The following is a 24,874-nucleotide window of genomic DNA, read 5'->3' as shown; positions in this document are numbered from 1 at the left end:
CCCGGTGTTTCCTGAGGGCTGAGTGCCCACTGATGCTACAAGGCATGCAAATCCTCCCCAGAAAGGAAGAGGGGGACTTCCCTAGTGGTCCAGTGGTTAGGACTTCAAAGCCCTTCCAGCGCAGGGAGTGCAGGTTCAATCCCTGGTCGGGGAGCTAAGATCCAACATACCTCCTGGTCAAAAATCCAAAACATAAAATAGAAGCAATATTGTAACAAACTAAATAAAGACTTTAAAAATGGTCCACATAAAAAAAATCTTTAGAAAAAATTTAAAAAAGGAAAGGTGGGGTAGTTTCTTTGCTTAGAACCCAGACCCTGGGAAACCCAGGAGGGGGTCTTTGGTCGGGGTCTGCAGGTGGTCTCTCCCCCTGGAGGGATGGGCATGCCCATCTGGCTCCTGAAGGGTTATTCTTTTCAGCTGCTTGGGTGTGTAAAAGCAAAAGATTGACAAGGAAAAGTAATGTGCTCAGTCACTTCAGTTGTGTCTGACTCTTTGCAACCCCATGGATTGTAGCCCGCCAGGCTCCTCTGTCCATAGGGAATTCTCCAGGCAAGAATACTGGAGTGGGTTGCCATTTCCTTCTCCAGGGGATCTTCCTGACCCAGGGATTGAACTGGTGTCGCATGTCTTCTGCATTGGCAGGCTGGGTCTTTACCACTAGGCGCCATTTGGAGAAGCAAGAACGAGTCCTAACAGGTGGGGCGAGGGGAGGAGCAGCACGTAATGAACAGAGGAAAACTCACAAGGTCGGTGCACACGGAAGGTGAACACAGAGGTCGGGAGACCATGGGTTACAGGAAGGATGGGAATGAGACCATTCTGATCTGCCTTTAACATCAGTCTCTCACTGCAGCTGATCCAGAGCCCTCCTCCAGGGCCAGGCTCTCAGGACACCCCACACCTTCCCCTTGATTATGCTCGGCTGGCAAAGGCAAATCCAAACCAGAGATGCCAGGAACCTCCTGTTCCTGCTTCTATAGACATTTTCTATCTGAATACAATGGGTTCATTTTTCTGCCCCCAATTCAAAGAGCCAAGTTTATTTTTCAGATTGCTTATTTTCATAGCAGAGTAATTACCCTGTGCTAATTAGCTTTGGGAATAAAATAAAGGAAGTAACCCTGTGCAGTGACGAAAGCATTATTTTTCAAATGAAGGCCTAATTAATCAAGTAATTCTTTAAACTTGAAATGGAAAAAATATTGAGTTACAAAAGAGACTTCTTCACCCACTGTGTATATATAGTTTCCTAGATACAATAAATGCATAGATCCTTTAAGGAAGTTACATTGGCACAATAAAGTCATGAGAGGATTAGCCAGGAGGGCTGTTTTACATACTAGAAACATTAGTTTTTGTCTCAAACTGGAACTGCAGCATAGTTATCATCTCAGATGGGTTCTGCTGAGGAAGAGGTGGGTGATGAGGGTGTGTTCTCTGAAAGCTACACAAGGATTCAAAGACGGAACACCAGCAGGGCTCTCAGCAGGGCCCATGTGGCCTAGCTAAAAATATTTTTTGATCTTTATCAGAAAATAATAGGGACATAGGATGGGGATACATATTAGGATGGGAGACAGAGCATCCAGATGTCAGTTAGAAATGTGATGAAGTTGTGACTCAAACAATAAGGGCCAACCCCAAGGACAAAAAAAAGGACACACCCACGCCTGCATGATCAAGGATGACCACACACTGGACTGGCCGAGCCGGGTGGTGACCTGGGGCTCGGCTCCTGTTTGCAACCTACTAGCCATTGACCTAGAGTCACCTGACCTCTCCAAGACTGAACTTCTTGTTAAATGGGGAAAATAATCCCTACTTACATCACAGGGCAGTTTTGAGATTCAAAAACGGAGACAGATACGCTCTGAAACCTGGATGAGGCTGTAAGACAAAGGAGACCAGGTGGCTATTCTCTGCGGGCACAAAGTGGTTCCGACAACTCTGAAACCCTCTGTGTCTAAACGTTTATGCTGATGAAGCTTGGGGCTCCCTGGCCACCCATTTAGCTAATTTCTCAGGAAAATGACCCTTGTCCTCAACTGGAAGACCACTGAGTATCTAAGAAGAGAAACAAAAGAAGTCTTGACTTGGTGTAGCTACTAACACTGATGAGGATCCAGAATAGAAACCTGGTGATGGAGTTGTCATGTCTGAGGCTCATGCTAAGGAAATTTTAGGAACACAAGCTTAAACATGCCCTCCTTCTGAAATTCAGGAGGCCACAGAGAGCACAGCCACAGATTCCACTGTGGGTTACAACCATTGTGTCTCAGGAAAGAATCAGCTATTGGATCTACACTCATCACCCACGACTAATTATCAGTGAATCATTAAAACCCTCCTTTCCTCATACCATCATTGGGGCGTTCCCCATACAGTCGTCTGTGCAAAATAGCCCAGTATTAAAAGTGCATCAAATCTGATAGACTCTTTGCAATAGAAACATTAAAAAAATAAAAAGGACACCTCTCTATAAAATGAATTGTGCTTTCTTTTCAGAAACCACAAATGGTTTGTGTTCGTAAATCTTTTTAATATATATTTGAGAGCTACGAAGCAGTCAGAATTGTTTAATATGTTTCTATCTATTTTTGAATTAACCTCCCATCTTTGGCCTTTCATGCATAGTAAACGATGAGATTCAAGAACCTTAGCTCTAAAAATTTCCAAGTTACGGTTTCCATACTTGCCTCCAGCTCACCAGAGAGCAATTGGTGGTTCTGCAGGAAATCTCTCTTCTAGTCATTAACCGTTACTTCTGGCACACGCATTCCAGTTCAGCAGGCTATGAAATTTGTTGGGCATATAAACAATTGGGTCTTTGAACAGGGTGATGTTGAGGGCAGGGCATTAACAAAGAAATGACAAAACCGAAACTGACAGCGCGTCCCATGCCACAGGAGGTCTGGAATGAATGGCTGTAAAGTACTATCTCCACTGTGTCTCTGAGTTAGCACCCATTTAGATGTTAGTCTTCTACTCTCTCTATGTTCCAAACCAAATGTCTTAGTGTCAATGCAACATGATACACATAGGATCTGTTTCCCATAAGTATTACCTTTTTGGTCCCCATCAAGGTCCTTTGTATGCGATGGTATTTTTCAAGTATGATGATCTATAGCTGACATTTTATTTTGACTGTGTCATTGCTCATTCTCTGAATGCATCAATGAAAGTGAGAAGAGTATGCACTTGTTTTCTCTCTTCCGCTGTGAACAACTGTTTCTATTCTTCCAAATTTGTCCAGGAAAAGGGGTGGAGTGTTTGTTGTCATGGCCCCAAACTCCCAACAGGTTGAGCCTCGCTCTCTCCGAACCTTGAGTGCTTCCAGCAGGATTAAGAAGCTCTAAGGAACAAATGCTGCTCAAGGAACCCACACCCTCTGGTCCAGAGGGGCCCCTTGAGAACAACGCTCCTATTTTGCACTTGCCCCAGGAGACCTTGTGTTCACCGACCGCCTCATTTCCGAGGCTGCCGTGCAACAGAAAGACAACCCACATACAGAAGCCCTCCTGATCCAAGCATCCGAGAGGAGATACATGCCACTTCCCTATGGCCGGCGGCTCGGAGGTCTGAGAAGCTGCTCCAGCAGCGGCCCCTGAATCTTGCCTTTTTGTGGGGGCAGAACTCCAAGGAGGAGGATGACGCCTGGCAGACTGGCCCGTGACCAGACAAAGACCACGATGGTGCTTTCTTCCCATGGATGAAAGAACAGACGGTGGCGGCCGATGCAGGAGAGATCCGTGGTGGGGAGGGGCAGGGAAAAAGGACGCCAGCGCCGGAGTGTCCAGAACAGCTCCCAGGCAGGGGGCAGTGGCTGTTTTAATCGTCTTCTCGGCACATTGGCAGGTTGACAAAGGTAAAGACGTTGAACTCTATCATTATGGAGAAGCACAAGAAGACGGCGTAGAGGATCAGCACATACACCCCCAGCTTCCGGTCCAGCTTCCACTTGTTCAAATGGATGCCGAGGACCTGGAAGGGGACAGGGAGAGTGTTGGGCTCGGGGAGCAAAGAAATACAAAAGGCGCCTTTACTGGAAAATCACACACTAATGATGAACCCCAGCACTTCCTCCAAAATGTGGACAAGAACAGAGGGGTGCTGCCGGGTGTATCATTGGTTTGATCAGAATCGCCTTGTAGGCTTTAGACTTATCTGATGAGAGGATGCTGGCTCCAGGCATGCACAGCAGCTGTCCTCAGGGCACCGGCCCTCCCCGGGCAGGCACACCCCTTTCTGGGGATGCACAGGCCTTCCAAGCCTTCTTTAGTGACAACTGGGGTCTGCCACTGGCTCCTTCCTTTGCTTTAGAACTTGCCATCCTCAACTGTCTTTAGCAAAACCTTCAAGGCTCCCATTGGCCCACTGTCTAGACACCTTCAGTTTGGACTGCGTGTGTGTGTTTGGGAGACAGGGTTGGAATGCTTTCTCTTTCTACATTCGTTTCATACTTGCCTACCTCCTTTTACTACCGTCTTTCTTTTTTAAAATTAATTAATTTATTTTAACTGGAGGCTAATTACTTTACGATACCGTGGTGGTTTTTGCCATACACCGACATGAATCAGCCATGGGTGTACACATGTCCCTTCCATCCTGAAACTACTTTCTTTCTTATCCATGAATCAAGGCTCCCCAAGAGTTGAATCATAGTTACCTCCAATGCTGTGGGTCCTTAGAGACAGACCAATAGGGGTTCAAATCCCAGCTTTTCCTATCCCTGTAGACTTCACAAAGGGAGTGAATCTTGGTCCTCATTAAAAGGTTTTAGAAATGTGGGGTCCATGAAGAAGGGATTCCTTTCTAAGCAATAGCACTAATGGGACAGTTATGGGAAAGAACAATTATGGGAAACAGCCATTTCCTACCCCTGTGACCTGGGACAAGTTATTTAATTCCCGAGCCTTGATTTCTTCTGCAAAGAAGAAAACCATCAGGTGCTTGTAAGGATGGACTAAAGTAAGCTGAGGCATTGTTTACCACAGTTTGGGGCCTGTGAAGTAAGGAGACCTCCGTGTCACCATGTACCAGCCCGGAGACCTGACCATCACGCCCCCATGGCAGCTCAGATGGGCTGGGGGCGGGGGGAATGTGTCTCCTACTTGCATCATTGAGGGGAGACAGACGGGGCAGCAAGAAGAGAGGAAATCTAAGTCCCTCCCTCTGGGGACTTCTCACCAGCTCAGGGAAAAGTGTAGTGGTGGATGCCAACATTCTTGGCATAAATTGTGTCTGGGGGTATCTGTGAATTTATGTTTTTTCAGCTTAATCCCTCACGGCCAAGGGGAAGAATTCAGAGACTGTGCAGAATCGGAGGAAAACCATGCGTGTGTCAAACTGCCATGCTGGAATTGTAAAAACTCACGGTGAGAGCGACGGAGCCCAGCAGCAATGCCACGGAGTAGACCAGACCCCGACTGTTGATCTTCACCTGGAAAAACAAACACACATGCCCTGAACCTCTGGGCTGCTCAGGGGCCCATCTGTTCTGGGAGCCCACTGCACTTGGCTTATCCTTTCCCTCCTCTGGAAGCCACAGGTGGGTGTTCACAGCTGAAGCACCTGTGAGTTCCAGGCAAACATGAGCTGCCTCTTGCAGGCACCCCCAGGCTGCTCTGGACGCCTTTGCACAAAGCGGCGGCCAGCCTGCAGAGGAGATGGGGGCAGTGCATCCCCTGCAGCTCTTAGCTGCAGGGCCAATACACACTCGCTCCCTGTAAAGCACAAGCGTCGGGTGTCATCTCACTAAGGAAGTGAGACGAACTTACCGTGGACCCATAATTAACAACCATGGTCTGCAGCCCCCACGGTATGCCGAGTCCCACGAGGATGTCGAACACGTTGCTTCCTATGGTGTTAGAGACCGCCATGTCACCAAGGCCTGCGGGGGACAACCGACAGGTTATTCCTAACCCCCAGTACCTCAGAATGTGATTTTATTCAGAGATAGGGTCTCTACAGGGCTTGCCTGGTGGCTCAGATGGTAAAGAATCTGCCTGTAATGCAGGAGACCCGGTTTCGATTCCTGGGTTGGGAAAATCCCTTGGAAAAGGAATGGCTATCCACTCTAGCATTCTTGCCTAGAGAATTCCACGGACAGAGGAGCCTGGAGGGCTAACCATCCATGGGGTCACAAAGAATCGGACAGGGGCAATCAGGTTAACATGAGGATGAATACTAATTCAGTATGATTGGTGTTTTCATTAAAAGGGGAAATTTGTGCACAGGCTTGCACACAGGGAGAACTCCATCCGAACATGAAGACCACCACCTACGAGCCAAGGAGAGAGGCCTGGAGCAGACAGAAAGAACCAAACTTTCCGACACCTTGACCTCTAGCCTCCAGGACTGTGGGACCATCAGTTTTCATCTTCCTGTCTCCCAGTGTGCGGTAATTATGCTGCCCTAGGAAACTCACCCAGAGCCCTTCATTATTTCTCCTGCAGGGGTGTCAGCCTATGTTCTGGGATGACCCACTACATGCTTCTCCTTATTTGAGATGCCCGCCTTCTCTGGGAGGGAGGGGGCCTTGTCCTTGATGCATACTTGTGACCCAGGCGATGGCACCATGAACTTGACGTGGATGACAGAGCAGCTGGTCTTAGGCCTGGTTGGTCTCCCAAGAGTGGACTCTTTGCTCCCAAACAGACTAGAAGCATCTTAGAGGCGAGGGGCTATGTCATTACCTTCCCCCTTCCTGCCCCACTGTCCAGTCTCCTACCAGCCAAACAGTCTTAGGAACTTAATAACTTGAGAGACTTCAAAAGTTAGAAAACAAAGTTTTAATGCTGGCTGAAATCTCTTCTAACCTGGCTCCCTAGCCCAAATTCAACATAAGAACAACATATGACAGACTGTCATAATCTGGCCACAAACATCCGTGGAAAGAAGAAGCCTGAAATGCATGTGCCTATAACCATAAAGCCATCTTGGTCACTGAGCAGCTGGCAGAGACTCAGACCAGCAACCAGACGACTGCCTCACCTCTGTTCGACCGCCCGTCCCGAGTGTTAGCCAGGCTACCTCCTCCCACCCTGTTGCTGTCATCCACTGACCTCCAGAGCACAATGTCTCCCTGAGGGCCTCACAGATCCCTCTGGGGCCTGGGCACCTATCTGAGTGCCTTCGAAATCCTGGCAGCTTAGTCCTACTGGGGGCAGTATCTCTGGGAAACCTGCCTTCCAGTCTCCCAGGACCTTGTGAAACAGGAACGTGCAGCTCCGGTTTTGGGCCAGCTAGTCATCCCTGGTGGGGAGGCAGGCACTAGCCGGATGGGTCAGGAGGAACCAAATGCCCGCCCGGGTCTGGGAAAGAAGAGCGAGTGTGTTCTCAGGTTGGACTGCCGGGCTCTGTGTGGGTGCAGCCCCCTAAGGAACCTTAGAGCAGCAATTCTCAGACTTTGAGAGCACATGACTCAAATTTCCATTTCCACCAACCACAGTCCAAGAGAGGTTCCCTTTTCTCCACACCCTCTCTGGCATGTATTGCTTGATTTTTTGAAGATGGCCATTCTGACCAGTGTGAGGTGATACCTCATTGCAGTTTTGATTTGCATTTCTCTAATAATTAGTGATGTTGAGCATCTTTTCATGTGCCTCTTTGGCTATCTGTGTGTCTTCTTTGGAGAGATGTGTATTTAGGATTAGGACTGACACATGTATACTGTGTGTTTGCTCAGTTGCTCCATCGTGTCCGACTCTGTGACCTCGGGGACTGTAGCCCATCAGACTCCTCTGTCCATGGGATTTCCCAGGCAAGAATACTGGAGTGGGTTGCCATTTCCTTCTCTGGGGATCATCCCAACCCAGGGATCAAACCCATGTCTCTTGTGTCTTCTGCATTGGCAGGTGGATTCTTTACCACTGAGCCACCTGGGAAGCCCACGTATCCGCTATCATATGTAAAGTAGACAGCTGGTGGGAACCTGCTATAAAGCACAGGGAGCTTGGCTCGGTGATCTGTGATGGCCTAGCTGGGTGGGATGGGGTGGGAAGGGGGTCCAAGAGGGAGGGGACATACGTATACATGCAGTTGATTCATTTTGTTGAATGAACTAGCACAACACTGTAAAGTGATTATATGCCAATAAAAATTTTTTTTTTTTGGACCAATTAGAACATATATATTTATGGATTAATTTCATTATCTCATATGGGTAAGGTTTTCTAGTGCACCTTCCCCCAAAGTAAAACAGTAACATCAAAGATCACTGACCATAGATCACCATAACAAATATAATAATAATGAAAGTTTCAAATATTGCAGGAATTACTCAAATGTAACACAAGCATATAAGCAAAGGCTATTGGTAAATGGCATGGACTGACTTAATTCACTCAGGGTTGTCACAAATATTCACTTTGTAAGAAGCCAATATCTGTGATGTACAATAAAGCAAAACACAACAAAACGAGGTAAGCCTTTGCATTTCAAGGATCCTTTCTCCATAGAAAATCAATTTCATAGTTTCTGGGAGTTACACCATGGACATACTTTGGGATGTCCACTATTCAGCCTACTGTATCTTTGAAAGAGTCCCCCTTATCACCACCCTTATCCAAACCAAACACAAACAGAAAAAAAGATCACATTTCTGTGGATGGTGCAAATTAAAGATTTTAAAGAGTTAAAAAAAAAGGCACAATGATTAGCTCCATCATATCTGAGCCCCTCATATCTGGTAGTGGACTCCTGCAAACTCATCCAAGAATTCACTCTACTCTTAGTCTCTGTTTCAGATGTGATATCTCTGCTAGAGCATAATAACACATCTTCAGGTACATGGTAGGATGTCATTGCTTTGGTGATTGTGTTCTCTGCCATCTCTACCGACTCTATGCACGTGAGTTTGAGCAAGCTCTGGGAGATGGTGAAGGATGGTGAAGGCTGGCGTGATGTAGTCCATGGGGTTGCAAAGTGTTGGACACAACTGAGTGTCCAACAGTAGAGACTCGGCAGGCCAGGACGGAGTTGTTTGGGATATTCAAAGTTTATTCTAACACTGGCCGCAAAACCGACTTGATAACAGGTCCCAGTGGCCAGAAAACGGAACTCTTGATTCTAATACTCTACCAGAGCGCGATAACTTCTGCTGCCGCAATGGCAAGTGGTTAGAAGTCCCTTCTGTTCAGGCTTTCTTTGCTCTTCGCTCTCTGTGAATCCCCTTCTACTTCTCAAATACTCTCGGCCCACTCTGGGCCATATCCTCCTAATACCGCCAATAAAATATTTTTTAATTAACAAAAAAGAGCAAACAACTCACTGGGGTCTTGCTGAAAAGCAGACTCTGGTTCAGTGGGGCTGGGATGGGGCCTGAGACTCTGCATTTCTCTCAAGCCAATGCTGCCAGCCTGGACCACGCTGTGGGCTGTGAGACTTTAGGGAGCCCAGGATGCAGTCTCTGAATGTTAGAGCTTACTGCACAGCTCCTGCCTCATGCAGGGGGCTCTGGGCAGAGGTTTCTGCATCCTCCACCATAAAGAATCTATGTTTAATATTGTCTGCTGGATCCTCTGTCACTCACATCAGCATCACCCTTAGGACAGCTATACACTCTCACCCCCACTTCAGCCTTCCTTCGTGTCTTTCTACATTTCACTGGAGCCACTCTGAGATGATATCCCCACCTGTTCTTGTTCCTACAGAGCCCCTTTGGACCACGCTGGGACGCTCCCCTCCCCTTCTTAATCTTCTCGTATCTTCCCTGACCCACTAGCCTGGACTCCAAGGCCAGTTGTTTAAATGGCACATTCTCTTGGCCCCTTGACCTTCCACTGTGTCCACCCAGCCACCCCCAGCTCTGGATGAATTCATCTGTGTGTCGTGGGAGCTGGTACAACTCCAAATTCATGCTGGAACCCCACCCAAATTCACAACCCTGAACGTCAGCCTCGGGGTTTATTGTTCCGTTTCCTCCCTGGACCGCGTTGAATAGCGGCCCGCGCTCATGTCCACCCAAAACCTGTGAACGTGACCTAACTGGCCAATAGAATCTTTGCAGATGTGATCTAATTAAAATGAGATCATCCTGAATTAAGGTGGGCCCTAATTCAATGACTGGTGTGTGTCTGTGGACACAGACACACACACAGGGAAGAACACCATGTGAAGACAGGCAGACACTGGAGGGAGGCAGCCACAAGCCAAGGATTCCTGGTACCTCCCCGCCCCCCCCGCCCAAGCTAGCAGAGAACAAGGAAGGATTCCTTCCCAGAGCCTCCAGGTAAGTACAGTCCTGCCAACACTTGACCTTGGACTTATAGCCTCCAGGACCAGAGAATCCATTTCTGTTGTTTTAAGTCACCCAGTTGGGGTACTTTGGTTTTGACAGCCCTGGGAAATGAATACACTCACCTTGAAGGTCACTCAGTTCAATTCCATCCCCCTCAGCTGCCGTCCCCAGCTGTCAACATTCTCCTCGAGGCTCCAGCCTCCTGCCAAATATACTCCCACCCTTCCCTTCCCCTCATTTCATCTTTTCTCAGGACGGATCAGCCAACTCACCAACCTTTCTTTCATCTTGAAGAAATGAAACATTTTCCTCCTTTCTGAACCCACTTTCTGTTTGGACACTTCTCTCCTCTCCTGTCTCCTCTGAGATTTCACTCCACTATTTGCCCTGCCTGCCTCCCATCCTTTCACACTACTGTCTACGGAGGAAGGTCAGTGAAGTCCAGGCGTGGATGCTATCTCACTGCTAGCAAAGGAGCAGCAGAGGAAGGCTGGCTCTTCATAGACCTTCTGTTCTGCCATCGAGGAGTACACCGGTGTTCCTTAGCCTGCTCACCCCCAAGGCACTTAGCTCCAAAGAAAATCCACCAAGCAAACCATAACATCATATAAGTTCTAGAATTTGGAAGAGGAATCAGAAAATAGCTGGAGACATAGGATATCCCCACTTGGCCTGCCTGGGAATAGAACATTAGTGCATTTGCTCTAAAAATTCTGGGCTCCCACTCTGTTCAATCTCACACTGGTGATGTCAGAACAAGTTCATTTTTTTTGGCAACACAGCTAGTGGGATCTCAGTTCTGGCAGTGAAAACCTGGAATTTTAACCACTAGGGCACCAGGGAGCTCCCAGAACAAGTCCATTTTTATTCACCTCCACACAGATGCTTCAAGAGGTCTAGAGGAGGTGATCTTGGTAGTAATTCTCTCCATGGATGGAATCTACATGATGCTTTCCAGTCATCACTGTTTCCTCCACAGCAGGACTTAATGACTATCAGTCCTGAGAGCTATGAACTGTAACTCAGGCAGGGGGGAGGGCCCACTTGGTGATGCAGATGGCTGGGGGCCCGAGACACTATCCGTACCTTGTCTCGCCACAATCAAGCTGGCCATGCAGTCGGGAACGCTCGTGCCTGCTGCAAGGAAAGTAATGCCCATGATGACATCGGGGATCCCAAGGGTGTATCCAATAATGGTCACCTGCAGAAGACGGGGGAAACATCAACTCACAGAGGAGCACCCGTGAAAACCCTGCTTACAACGCAGTGTTTTTAACTTAAACATAGTACTCCTGTATCCAACAGAAAAATCTGGAATACGGTTTCATTTTTTAAAAAACTGTCTTTTGAGTATTCTTTTTTACAGACTACATGAGTAATCTGGGTTTACTGTTTTTAAAAGTTAAGAAAAAAAGTCAAATGAAAGTATTAGTAAAAATCACCTACCATTTCTCAAGACCCTCAGACAACCACTATTAACACTTTTTACAAGCCAGTGAGTCTTAGACTTGAAAATGTAGGAAATCCTGTAGTGAGCTGTTAAAATAAGACCTGCCAGGCCCCACCCCCAGTTTCTGATTCAGGAGATCTGGGGTAAAGTCCAGGAATCTGCATTCCTAACAAGTTCCTAGTTGGTTGAGACCCTGAGGCTGCTGACCTGGGAACCACATTTGAAAACCCCTGCTTTAGACTATGGGCTTCCCTCACAGCTCAGTTGGTAAAGAATCCTCCTGCAATGTAGGAGACCCTGGTCCAATTCCTGGGTCGGGAAGATCTACTGGAGAAGGGATAGGCTACCCACTCCAGTATTCTTGGGCTTCCCTTGTGGCTCAGCTGGTAAAGAATCTGCCTACAATGTGGGAGACCTGGGTTTGATCCCTGGGCTTTAGAATATATCCTTGACCTTCTTTTTGGTGTATGTATTAGAAAAATATGAAATCAGATTATACTATCAAGGCATATTTTGTGACTGTATGTTTCATGCAATGATACATTGTGAGTATCTTGCCATCACAAATATTCATCTACAATCTTATTTTACACTGGTGCGTGGATTCCACTGCATAGCTGTGAAGTTCCTGTCCATCCATCACTGGTGGATAGGAAATGGCTTGTTTTCGTTCTTAAAATATCACTGTATTGTAACATGTAACATTTACTGAGCACCTACTATGTACCAGGTTCTTTCCAAGTGTTTACTTTCACAATCTCATCTGCTCTACGCACCACCCACTGGTGAGGGAGCCACTGTTATTATGCCCAAGGAAATGAGGGTCAGAGGGGGAGAAGTTACATCAAGTCTGTGAGCAGCAGAGCAGGGATTCCAGGCCAAGTCTTTCTGACTCTAAAGTCTGCACTCCAACCTTGCCATCACGCTTTTTTATTTGGATGGTAACTGCTCTACAAAGTTGCATTGGTTTTTGTCACTCAACAATGCAGATCAGCAGTGAGTGTATGAATGTGTGTGTTTTATATATATTATATACATACATACATACATATATAAGTGTATATATATATCCTTGCTCTTGAGCATCATGTTGTCTTGTGTGAACATCTCTGGGTTCTCATCTTACTATTATATCCTTAGGAAATGTTCCAAGAAATAGAATCACTGGATTGAAGGATACACAGGCTTTTAAGGATCTTGAAACATGGTCACATAACTCCTCTAATAAATGCCTGACACTCGGGAAATGGTGAGCAGCAGCTGAATGGAAAGCCCTAGAAGCACTTGGACAACCTCACTCAAAACATCCCTTAGATGGCTCACCTCCCCAACTAGAAAATGTGAACAGGAGGATCTTTCAGGGTTGTTCACATCTCAGCCGATGGCTCCAGTCCCAGCAAATGTTTGGGTAAGCTAGTTTACTTCTTTGAACCTCAGTTCCCTCATCTGTGAAATGGGCTTTTAAATGAGGATTAAGAGAAAAGATGAGGGGACAGTGCACGGGCTGTGTAAGACATTCATAGATGTATGTTTCCCTTCACTTCCAATCACTCATCTTGCAATCTATGGGGGCACAGAAAATGTGAGTGATTAGCCCAGATGAAGTGTGCTTTCTAAGGGCAGAGCTCAGCCCTGGAATGAAGCCAGAGCTTGTGGACTAAAACGATATCCCTCCTAGGACAAAGCTTGCAGATGGGTTTGGAGATGCTCGACCCTAAAAGACAGTGCTCAGTTCGGCATCACCAGGAACTGGGCAGTGCGTGCCCTGACTGACCTGCTCTGGGCTGTGCAAGGAGAAAGACTGAGGACACCAAAGCCACACAGCTGATGCATCGGCGCTTAACCCACACTGACCATGAGGGAGGTCTCCACAAGCACAGCCTGGCTGTGGCTGACATGTGCTTAATGGGTGATACCAGATGTCATACGTATAGGAAGGAGCCTGGGTTATTCTGGCAATAATGAGGATGCTTCCTTTGCTTTCCTTTCCTTATATCACTGGACTACCTGGCTAAGAAGCTGGAGGGTGGAAGGACATAAGGAAGGTTCTGTGTGTGTACACACAATGGCAACCCGCTCCAGTATTCTTGCTTGGAGAATTCCATGGACAGAGGAGCCTGGCAGGCTACAGTCCATGGGGTCACAAAGAGCTGGACATGACTGAGCGACTACCACTTGAACACACTCCAAGCATTCAGGACCAGAGATGCTACCTGAGTGTGGCTTTGCCTTGGACTCCAGCCTGGGACCCTCTGAACTCCTGATGTTGGGATTTCAGAAAGGGAAGCAGAGCCAAGTCCAGAGCTGGGCTGATCTGCCTGACTTTGTTGAAGTCACACCTGCTCTTTGGTCCTCAGTCTCCCCAGTTGGGCAAAGGTCCTGGATTGGATGACTCCTTTTTGAGATTCCCTCCCTTTGGATGCTGACAGTCAAGAATCGTTTTCCCCAAAGCCAGGGTTGAGAGATGTGAAGGACAGGGGGGTAAAATATGGGCAGGTGAGACGTCAGTGCTCTCTGGCGCCCCCATGAGGACATGAGGAATGTAAGTGCCTGGCCCCTGGCACATCTTGCTTTCACAGAAATCAGGCTAACCTGGCACTGTTGTCTTTACCACTTTCTACTGTGGAAACCACTCAATTACCCGAAACTAAGGCCAGGTGAAGTTCCAAATCACAGGTAAGAGTGCCGCAGCAAGGTGGTTCCTATAACTCTGGCCAAGCCACTGCCAAGACTCTCTTTTAAGAAGCAGGAATGGGGTTTATAAGACAAGGTGAGGGGGATGGGAATGTTATTCAATGTCCTACCTCACAGCTAATTAGTAGAACTGATTTCATAATACTGTTGTTTTCATTAATTAAAAAGAAGAAAAAATTTCACACATTCATTAATTTGATTTTCCCTAACTCTCACACCCACTCAAATGTCATGAAATACTTTTTTCACTTGCAATATTGCTTGTGGAATGCACTTTAGTAAAAGAAATTGGTGGATCCTTTTATCAAAATGTAAGGATGGGCTGGCCTTTCACCCTACTCAGTAGTCATGTACAGATGTGAGAGTTGGACCCTAAAGCAGGCTGAGTGCTGAAGAATTGATGCTTTCCAATTGTGGTGTTGGAGAAGACTCTTGAGAGTCTCTTGGACTGGAGGGAGATCAAACCAATCAGTCCTAAAGGACATCAACCCTGAATATTCATTGGAAGAGCTGATGCTGAAGCTCCAATACTTTGGCCACTTAATGCCAAGAGCTGACTCACTGGAAAAGACCCTGATGCTGGGAAAGACTGAAGGCAAAAGGAGAGGAGGGCGGCAGAGGATGAGATGGTTAGATAGCACCACCAACACAATGGATATGAATTTGAGCAAACTCCGGGAGATAGTGAAGGACAGGGAAGTCTGGAGTGCTAAAATCCATGGGGTCACAAAGAGTTGGACACAATGCAGTGACTGAACAACAACAACATCTTTGACTGTCATCCTTTTCTGGTGGGGGCGGGGGTCTGTTAGTAGCTATTTCCAACTTCTTTTCTATGTAAAAACACACACCTTGGCATCCATGGGGATTTAAACCTCTATCTGAATAAGCTTGGAAGCAGTGTTGGCTGCATCTCATGGTGAACATGGCTGATATTTACAGTTATGATCAATTTGCTATGTTGCTAGCTCACACCTGATGCCTGAATAGAACCCTTTCATCTCCCAATAACCTGCAGACAGTGGTGATCATGTCCATTTCACAGAGGGGACAACTGTGGCTCATGGAAGCTGAGTCACCTGTCCAGGTTTCATGGCTCCAGTGGGGAGAACCAGGATTCACAGCCAGTTCCATGGGACCCCACAGCTGCTCTTCTCCCACCAAACTGTTCATCTTGGGTTAAGAGAATGTTGCTCTTGTGCCTCTGAGGCCAACACACACCTTTGCCCTGTGTGTTAGGCGGCACTGGGTGTTAGGAGGAGAGTGAAATGGCTGCATGGATACTACTGAGGTGTGAGTGGCTTGCAGGTGAACTTCACAGTAGAAATGCAGAGGTTCTGTGCCCGCTTTTCTCGCTGTTCACAGGCTTCCCAGGTGGGTAAAAGGAAGAGGGGGAACCCCACAAGATGATATAAAGAGTGAGAAAAAGGGGGCTCCTGTTTGGCCCCACCCCGCCAGTGAAAGTTTGCCCAGGGAGCAGTCATGTGGGGCCAGAGGGGCTATGCCAAAGCCTCTCTGCCTGAAGATTCTAAGAGCAAACTGAGGTGACTGGCTGAGATCTTAGACTCTGGAGCTCAACACCCAAGTTCTAATCCCAACTCTAGAATTCACTAGCTGTGTAACTAGTTGTTCAATAGCTGCTAACTGTATAACTAACTGGACAAATGACTCAACCTCTAGGCCTCAGGTTCCTCATCTATAAAATGGGCACAGTAAAACTGCTTATCCCATTGGGTTATTGTGAGGACTAGAACAGTTTACCTACAGTTTATATCTGTGCCTGAACATAGGAAGGGGAGCAGAACATCACTGGGCAGGGGCCATGGAAAGGGGCCATGTTTGTCTCCCTCCAACTCCAGTCTCCATCACATTCCTCTACAGATGCTGAAAAGGAAGGGGGCCTAATGATTAGCCCTCCAGAGCTCTTTCTAGATAGTGTCTGCCATCCCTGCCACATTCCTCTTCCCATCACTCCACGGTGACATGTCCCAGGCTGTCCATGTGAAGGTAACCCTCCCTCCCATGGACACCATGGACCATGCTGTGTCTCTCTGGGTGTCCGTGATACACAGCATGGCTTCATAAGACTCTGCTGAAACCCCTTCCTACTGAGAAATAAGCCGAGGTCTGTTAAGGTAGGTGAGTTGCTGAAGGTGATCCAGCAGGGCCTGTGGTCACTCTTGATCCTAGCTCTCCCACCTCTGGCAGATGCCGGGCAGGGGCTGTCCGTACAATCCACCCCCTCTCCCGCCACTCACCAGCCACACCATCAGGTAGGAGAAGACAGCGATCCACAGCGTGGCGATGACGAAGGTGAGCATGAAGAACTTCTCCCAGCGGGGCTTGCTGCAGTTGGGGATGGTGATGCACAGGAGGAAGATGAGCGGCCAGGTGAACACCCACTTGACTTTGTCCCCTCTTGCCTCTGCAGAGGGATGCGGTGGAGCCAGAAGGGGGAGAAATACACACTAGGTTACACACCTCCAGTCTACCTGTAGGTTTACTTTTTCACGCCAAACAAGAAAATGCTATGAATAGGCCTCCCAACATCGGACTTCACAGAACGACAGAGCTCCGTACTGTCGACCTGGAAGTGATCTCAGTAAAACAGTTGAGTGTTTGTTGACTGAAAAACCACTGTCAGTCCAAATCCTTCATTTGACAGGAGGAGGAAAATGAGACCCAGAGCTGGAACAAATTTGTACAGGGCAGCTGGAATGGGATGTTGAATATGAACAGGCTTTGGAGTCAAACTTGCAGTTGGAATTCAAATGACCTTGAGCAATCCCCTCAACTCCACTTCCTCTTCTGACAGTAACAGATGTAAGTGACAACACAATAGTTGATGCAGGGAATATTTGCTATGTGAAGCAGGCATAATGCTAAGCATTTTGCATTTTAGTAGTTTCCTCTGCTAAAAGGGAACATTACCCCTTTCTTGGTTGTTGCAAAAATGACATGATGCAATGTATGTAAAACACCCAGCACAAAGAACTTGGCAAAGAAGGTGCTTTAGAAATCTCAGCTCATTTGCTCCAAGGTCATATACTCAACCAGTGGCAGATGCAAGACTAAAATGTGGTGTTCTGCTGACAGGTATGACCTCACTGACCCCTACCAAGGGAACCCACAAACAATTTAACTGAGGAAAAGTGGCCACTGAGTACAAGCATAGTGTAATTATCCTTAATTAGTGGCTTATCCTTAATAAGCCACTGGGTATTTTGAGCACACGCACCCTCAAAACAGGCTTGTGGGTAATGCCAATGATTTGGTGGAGGAAGGACCTCTGAAAATCCTCTCCTCCATAAAAGCAATGAAAACATTAGCAAAAATGGTCTGAGTCAACTTGTTTAGAACTCTGGAAATTAACCAAAGCCTTGTAGCCATCCAGGGAGTGTTTATTTAAGAAAATAATCTGGGTAAAAGTAACAACAGTGAACTTTATAGAGTTTTAACTTGCCTTGTTTTCATTTTCTTTCATCAGCTTTGGAGCAGTCTTGAAAAACCAGTAGCCTGGCATCCACCAGAGGGGGAAGGACAGGATTAGAGCTCCTTCCAAGTCTGTTCCCAGAGGACTGGCATTTTCTGACCTGTCTGCTGGTTTCCTGGAAGACCCTACTTTTAAGGTGTCTTTATTTTACCTGAATCAGAGCTCACCCAGTATGAATAGCCTTTTCCTTGAGGGCATTTGTTGAAAACTATCAGAGACAATTGTTGAAAACTGTGCTGCCTGCAGTGGTGGAAAACAGCTGGACAAACAATAGGTTAATGAAAAAGCTTAAAAAGAAAAGCTGGGAATGAGATATCCCTAGAGGACTTGGAAAAGCTCCCAGGTAGTTCTAGGAATTTGAAATTTCATGACAGGCATAGGGCTGTTCCCAGGGTTATTTGCATTCTTAGGAAAGACTTGGCTTCCCGGGTGGCTCAGTGGTAAAGATTCTGCCTGCCAATGTAGGAGCCACAGGAGATGTGGATTTGATCCTGGGTCGGGAAGAACCTTTGGAGGAGGAAATCCACTCCAGTATTCTTGCCAGGATAATCCCATTGTCAGAGGAGTCTTGTAGGCCCCAGTCCATGTGGTCGTAAAGAGTTAGACAGGACTGGGCAACTAAGCATGCAGGAAAGACTTGAGAAGACCTTAAGCTTTCACTTCTGCCTAACACTGAGACTCCGAGAAAACAAGAAGTAAAGGCTAAGGTGGAGTTGTAAACTGCCTGAGTGTTAAAGGCGTGCCCCCAAACACACACAGAACCCAGCAAAGAGAAGGAGACTTGTTTTGAGCCAGGCATCTAAAGAAATCTCTGTGTAATCATTAGCAGATATTTCAGGGGTCACACAACAAACAATATAGATTTTACAGAATTAGAAAAATCACCAAACAACAACAACAATAGTAAAGCAACAACAAACAGCCATGGGAATGGGAAAGAATCTGATTTCTTATTATTACTTCACATTATATTATTTTAAATGCCCATTTCATCAACAACAAATTATGAGACATGCAAAGAAACAAGATAACACAGCCCATACACATGAAAACAGCAGCTAATAGAAACTATCCTTGAGGAATTCTAGACACTGGATTTACTAGACAAAGGCTTCAAATCAGCTGTATTTTAAAATAGCTGATTTTAAATGTGCACAAAGAAGTTTTAAATATGTCCCAAAAATAAATGAGAAGTATAGGAATGATTTCTCATCAGAGAATATCATTGGAGAAGTAAAAACTTTAAAAAGAACCAACAGAAAGTTGAGAGGGGTTGAGAGGTACAATAACTTAAGTGAAAATTTCACTAGAGGGGCTCAACAGCAAATCTGTGCAGGAAGAAGAAAAATATCAATGACCTCAGAGATAGGTGAACTGAGATCTGGTCTCAGGAACAAAAAGAGAGTAAAGAAAAATGAACTGTGTCTTAGAGACCTGTGGCACACCATCAAATATGCCAATGTATGCATAATGAGAATATAAAAAAAAAGGAGAGAGAAAAGGGGGCAGGAAGAATACTTGAAATCATGCTCAAAAATTTTGCATATCTGATGAAAAACATTAATATATACATTCAAGAAGAAGACACCTTCTCAAGTTCACATGGAACATTCTATAGGATAGATCATATGTTAGGTCATAAAACAAACAACAATACCTTTGATTTGATTTAGTCACTAAGTTGTGTCCGACTCTTGCGACCCCATGGACTGTAGCCTGCCAGGCTCCTCTATCCATGGAATTCTCCAGGCAAGAATACTGGAGTGGGTTGCCATTTAAGTATTTAAATCATGTAAAGTTTATTCTACAACCTTTCCACATTGGAAAGAAATTAGAAATTAATAACAGAAGGAAAACTGGAACATTTACAGATATGTAGATATTAAATAACATACTCCTAAACAACCAATGGTTCAACGAAGAAATAATAAGGGAAATTAGAAAATACTTTGAGATGAATGAAAATGAAAAGAGAACACACCAAAACATATGGAATGAAGTGAAATCAGTGCTTAGAGAAAGATTTATAGCTATAAATTCCTATATTAAAAAGGAGGAAAGGATTTAAATCAATGACCTAACTTTACACTTTAAGAAACAAAAAAAAAGCCAATTAAGTCCAAAAAAAGAAGAAAGGAAAAAATCAAGATTGAAGCAGAAGTATGTGAAATAGGAAAAAAAAAAAAAATCCCAGAATCAATTAAATGAAAAATTGGTTCTTAAAAAGATAACAAAATTCACAAATCTTTAGATAGAGTGACCAAGAAAAAAAGACTCAAATTACTTAAATCAGGAACTAAAGAGGGATTCCACTATTAATCTTACAGAAATAAAAAGGATTATTAAGGAACACTATGAACAACTACGTGCCAAAAAATTAGGTAACCTCGGTGAAACAGAAAAAACATTCCACAAAGACAGAAACAAACTGACTCAAAAAGAAACAGAAAACCTGAATAGACACATAACAAGAAACTGAAATAGTAATCAGAAAACTTCCCTTAAGGTAAAGCCAGGACCAGATGGTTTCATGGGTATTTCCACCAAGTGTTTAAAGAAGAGTCCTTTGCAAAGTCTTCCAAAAGATAAAGAAGGAGAGAACACTTCCCAATTTGCTCTATGAAGCCAGTAGTACCCTGATACCAAAGTCAGACATCGAGAAAACAAAACTACAGACCAATATCCCTTAGGAATATAGATGCAAAAATTCTTAAAATTCTGGCAAACTGAATCCTGCAACACATAAAAAGAATTATACCCAAGGCTATGGTTTTTCCAGTGGTCATGAATGGTTGTGAGAGTTGGATAGTGGAGAAAGCTGAGTGCCCAAGAATTGATGCTTTTGAACTGTGGTGTTGGAGAAGACTCTTGAGAGTCCCTTGGACTGCAAGGAGATCCAACCAGTCCATCCTAAAGGAGATCAGTCCTCGGTGTTCATTGGAAAGACTGATGCTGAAGCTGAAACTCCAATACTTTGGCCACCTCATGCAAAGAGTTGACTCATTGGAAAAGACCCTGATGCTGGGAGGGATTGGGGGCAGGAGGAGAAGGGGACGACAGAGGATGAGATGGCTGGATGGCATCACTGGCTCGATGGACATGAGTTTGAGTAAACTCCGGAAGTTGGTAATGGATAGGGAGGCCTGGCGTGCTGTGAATCATGGGATCGCAAAGAGTCGGACACGACTGAGCGACTGAACTGAAATGAACTGAACTGAACCAAGTGGAATTTATCCCAGGAATGTAAGGTTGGTTTGACATATGAAATTCAACCATACACCACATTAACAGAATAAAGGATGAAAAAGCACAATCCTCTCAATTGATACAAAATTCAACACTCTTTTATGATAAAACACTTAGCAAACTAGGAATAGAAAAGCATTTCCTTAGCTTGATAAAGGGCACTTACAAACACCTGACATTTAACATCGTATTTAATGGTGAAAGGCTGAAAACCTTCAACAAGATGAGGATCTCTGCTCTTAGAAATTCTATTCAACACTATTTTGGAAGTTTGAGTCAGGAACTGTAGGCAATTCCTCAATACGTCCCACAAAAATCTGTACCCAAATATATATAGTAGCACTTTTCATTAACAGCCCCGAAGAAGAAACAACCCAAATAACCATGAAGTTATAAATGGAGAAACAAAATGCAGCATATAAATCAGTGGAATGTTTTTCAAGCATAAGAAGAAATGAAGCATTGATACTACATTGCATGGATGAACCTATAAGACACTGTATGAAATGAAAGAAGCCAGGACTTCCTTGGTGGTACAGTGGATAGGAATCTGTCTGTCAATGCAGGGCCTGGGCAGCAGGGAAGACCCAGTATAGCGAAAAATAAATAAACAATTAAAAAATTATATGGTGGTGAGGTTGCACAACTTTGTGAACATACTAAAAAAACATTGACTTGTATACTTTGTAAGTATAAATTTTATGGTTGATAAATTATAGCTCAGTAAAAAAGAAATTGCAAAGTAGGCTGGCAATGGCAGTTTTAGCTCTGAACACCTGTGCTTGAATCTTCCTAAGTCACTAAAAACGTATTTGCGAAAAAAAAACAACACCCAGCCTGTTTATGAATCAGGAAAATAGTTAGCTAGAAATCAGCAAATTCATTCTAGATGCTACACCTAGAAAAACATCTGTCTTCCGAGATCTTCCTCCACATACGCCTTTCTGTATTTTGTAATCCTTGCACAAACAGAAGAAAGCTTTCCTGATTAGTTTGTCCAAAATTTCAACCCACATCCCGACTCATCCAGACTGCCAGAGAAGGAGGGAATCCCCATAAATGACCTAAAACCCTGCATATGAGGGAAGGATTCACTTTGGGGAAGTGTAAACCTGGACACTTACAGGCTTAGGAGTGTCTTTGTAGGCACATATACATGCCACAGCAAAAGGATAATTTCTTATTTTCACAGACACCAAACTGCATCTGATGTCAGTTTGCCTAGTATGGATTTCACTTCTGGTTTGGACATCTGATCTGGCCCCACTCAGCTAGCAAGCCTCAAGGCCAAAAATTGTTTGCTAAGAGACAATGCTCCATTAGACCTGTTCCATGGCTATTTTTCAACTGTTGGATGAGACCCATTAGTGGATGGGATTGTGAAATCAATTAAGTGGGTGGCATCTAGTATTCCCCTAAAAAGAAAAAAGTATCATAGCTATGGTATATTAAATATTACTCTTAAGACTTCCGTTTCCTTTTTATAGATATCCGTGTGTGTGTGTGTGTGTGTATGCATGCATGCATGCACGCACAAGATATTTGTTACTGTGGGTCATGGTCCAAGTGTGGAAAACATTCACAGTGATGCTGTGCCCCTTCCCTCCACCCCCTACCCCCACCTTCCACCGGTCTTCTCTATTGTTTAATCAGGCATTGTAAGACACCAGACACGGAAATGATTACTGTGTTTTCCAGGAGCAAATGCAAGGCAGGGTGAGCAGGCTTAGGATTGGCTCATTTGAACAATCTCAGGAGGTTCTTGAGCACAGGGCTGTCTCCAGTCATCTGGTACTTGACCCTGGGTGATCAGGGCAAGGGAATAGAGCCTCGCGCAGTGAGAGAGCCAGATGGGACCCTGGTTGATCAGCATCAGGGAACAGAGCCTGCTGGCGTGTGAGAGCCAGATGGAGGCCAGTGATTCAGAATACGGGGCTCAGGCTTGGTTAGTCTGCATATGAAAAGTGTAGTTCTGGATGGGTAGTTTGCTATCTCTAAGGACTGGCTAGCTGGAGCGATACTCGGTTGTGCTGGGCATTTATTGTTCTTCTCTGCCCAGCATCCATTCCCCCTTACTGGTAACAGCAAGCTAATTTTTTTTTAGGGAACCGACCCTTCATGCCACATCATTGTGATTTGGAGGGCTGACTCTACTTCCTAGTTCTATGGGTGGGATGTGCGAGTCAAGCTTGGCTAATCGTGCATTCCATAAATACTTAGTGTGTTCATTCTCTGTGCTAGGCACTATTCTAGGTTCTGAGAATCTACTAGCGGACAAGTCAACAACCCTTGCCTTTGAGTGGCTTACATAGGTTTGGGCTTGAGTGGATAACCCATTTAGAGACCTATGTGTGGATTTTGCTGAGAATCACTGTCTATAATATCCATTATCCCTTCCTCCTTACTAACAGAATCTTATTTTGCTTTGAGAAAGTAGGTTCCCAGCTAAAAACCTTAATTTCCTAGGCTTCCTGGCAGGAAGGAGTGGCCACAGACAGTTCTGGACAATGAGATGTAAGTAGATGTCTATATGGTGGGGTTTCCAGAAATGTGACTATCTTCCTGATAAGAAGAGATGGTTTGTCGACACACCTCTCGTCTTTTGTTCTTCCTCCTTGTTCCTGCCTGGAACATGAACATACAAGCCACAGGAGCCACTTGGCAAATTGAAGGCAAAAGTCACCTGCTAAGGACGGAGGAACAGAAATGGAACACCCATGGTATAACAGAGCTACAAGACTTCCTAATTTCAGGACTTAGTATGTGATTAAAAATAAATCCCTTGAGGTGAAGGCTTTGTCACTTAAATTTTCTGTTACATGCGGCCCAATGCAATCCTTAGTCAGCCAGAGGCACCACTTGTATGTACACTGGGTTAACCCAATGGGATATAAGCGTTGACGGCTGGTGGTCATCTTTGCCAGCTACCTGAGGATGAAGCCAGTGCAGGGGAAAGCCTTGCTGAGATGGACAGGGTCTTGTAACCACTTGAGCCCAATGTCAAGCTTTGCCTGAAGGTAGATTCTCCCGGTGAATCTGCCACTGTGGGTCCTTTGGCTTAAACCAACCGGAGTTGGATTTCTCTAACATGAAGCCTAGACTAATTTATGGGGCAAAGTGATAAGAGGTTGGGGGGCTACGGGGGTGACAGTGTTTATCCTGAGGGACACTCCTCTGACATACAATGAGCCCCTCCCACCCATCACCAACTGCCATCCTTCAAGTGCAATGTCAAGGACATCTGAGAGATGCTCACTGTGGACTCTGATGTGCAAACATAAGCAAGAGAAAGAAGAGCTGCTGGTGTTTCTTTCCCTCTTAGATTTCTTTTTTGAAGCAGGGAATCACAATTTAATTATGTGAAAAGAATCTTTACAAATGAACTCTATCAAAACAGATGGCTAATCATACTGGTGCAAAAAATTAAGAACAGATGCAGATGCTAACGATAAACTTCAAACAAAATAATGTGGACAATTAACTACCTAGAGTGGTTAACTTGTGGTATGAGGGGGTGTGTGCTACTAAATGAAGTAGATATTTGTGGGCCCTAAACTAGGAGTGTTTACACGAGAGCATAGGTCTAAGACCAGTGGTTCTCAAACTGGAATATAAATCAGAATCCCCTGGAGCTAATGATTGGGCAGCTTTGGAGTTGCGGGGGGGAGGTGGTTCGAGAATTTGCATTTGTTAACAAGTTCCCTGGTGCTACTGAAGCTGCTTACCTGGCTTGAGAAACACCATTCTA

At 45.3% G+C, this 24,874-nt stretch overlaps 1 protein-coding gene across 3 annotated transcripts in view; it reads right to left on the bottom strand.

The window, feature by feature from the left end:
* Positions 1–293: 293 nt before the first annotated feature.
* Positions 294–24,874, bottom strand: part of SLC24A4 (solute carrier family 24 member 4) — a 184,866-nt gene continuing 160,285 nt past the window's right edge. For 2 of the 3 annotated variants that reach the window (XM_043922424.1, XM_043922425.1), the window contains exons 13-17: positions 16,646–16,812; positions 11,330–11,444; positions 5,781–5,893; positions 5,378–5,443; positions 294–3,984 (exon numbers count right to left, since the gene is read on the bottom strand). In XM_043922424.1, the coding sequence (XP_043778359.1) occupies positions 3,832–3,984; positions 5,378–5,443; positions 5,781–5,893; positions 11,330–11,444; positions 16,646–16,812 (614 nt within the window). In that variant the 3' untranslated portion in view covers positions 294–3,831. Of the gene's footprint in view, positions 3,985–5,377; positions 5,444–5,780; positions 5,894–11,329; positions 11,445–16,645; positions 16,835–24,874 lie in introns of those variants that run through there. The other variant, XR_006344497.1, reaches the window with a different exon arrangement.

This window comes from Cervus elaphus, chromosome 13 (genome assembly GCF_910594005.1).
Source record: "Cervus elaphus chromosome 13, mCerEla1.1, whole genome shotgun sequence".
NCBI classification, from domain to species: Eukaryota; Metazoa; Chordata; class Mammalia; order Artiodactyla; family Cervidae; genus Cervus; species Cervus elaphus.
Note: the sequence above shows the minus strand (reverse complement) of the source record. Positions and strands in the feature narration are given on the sequence as shown.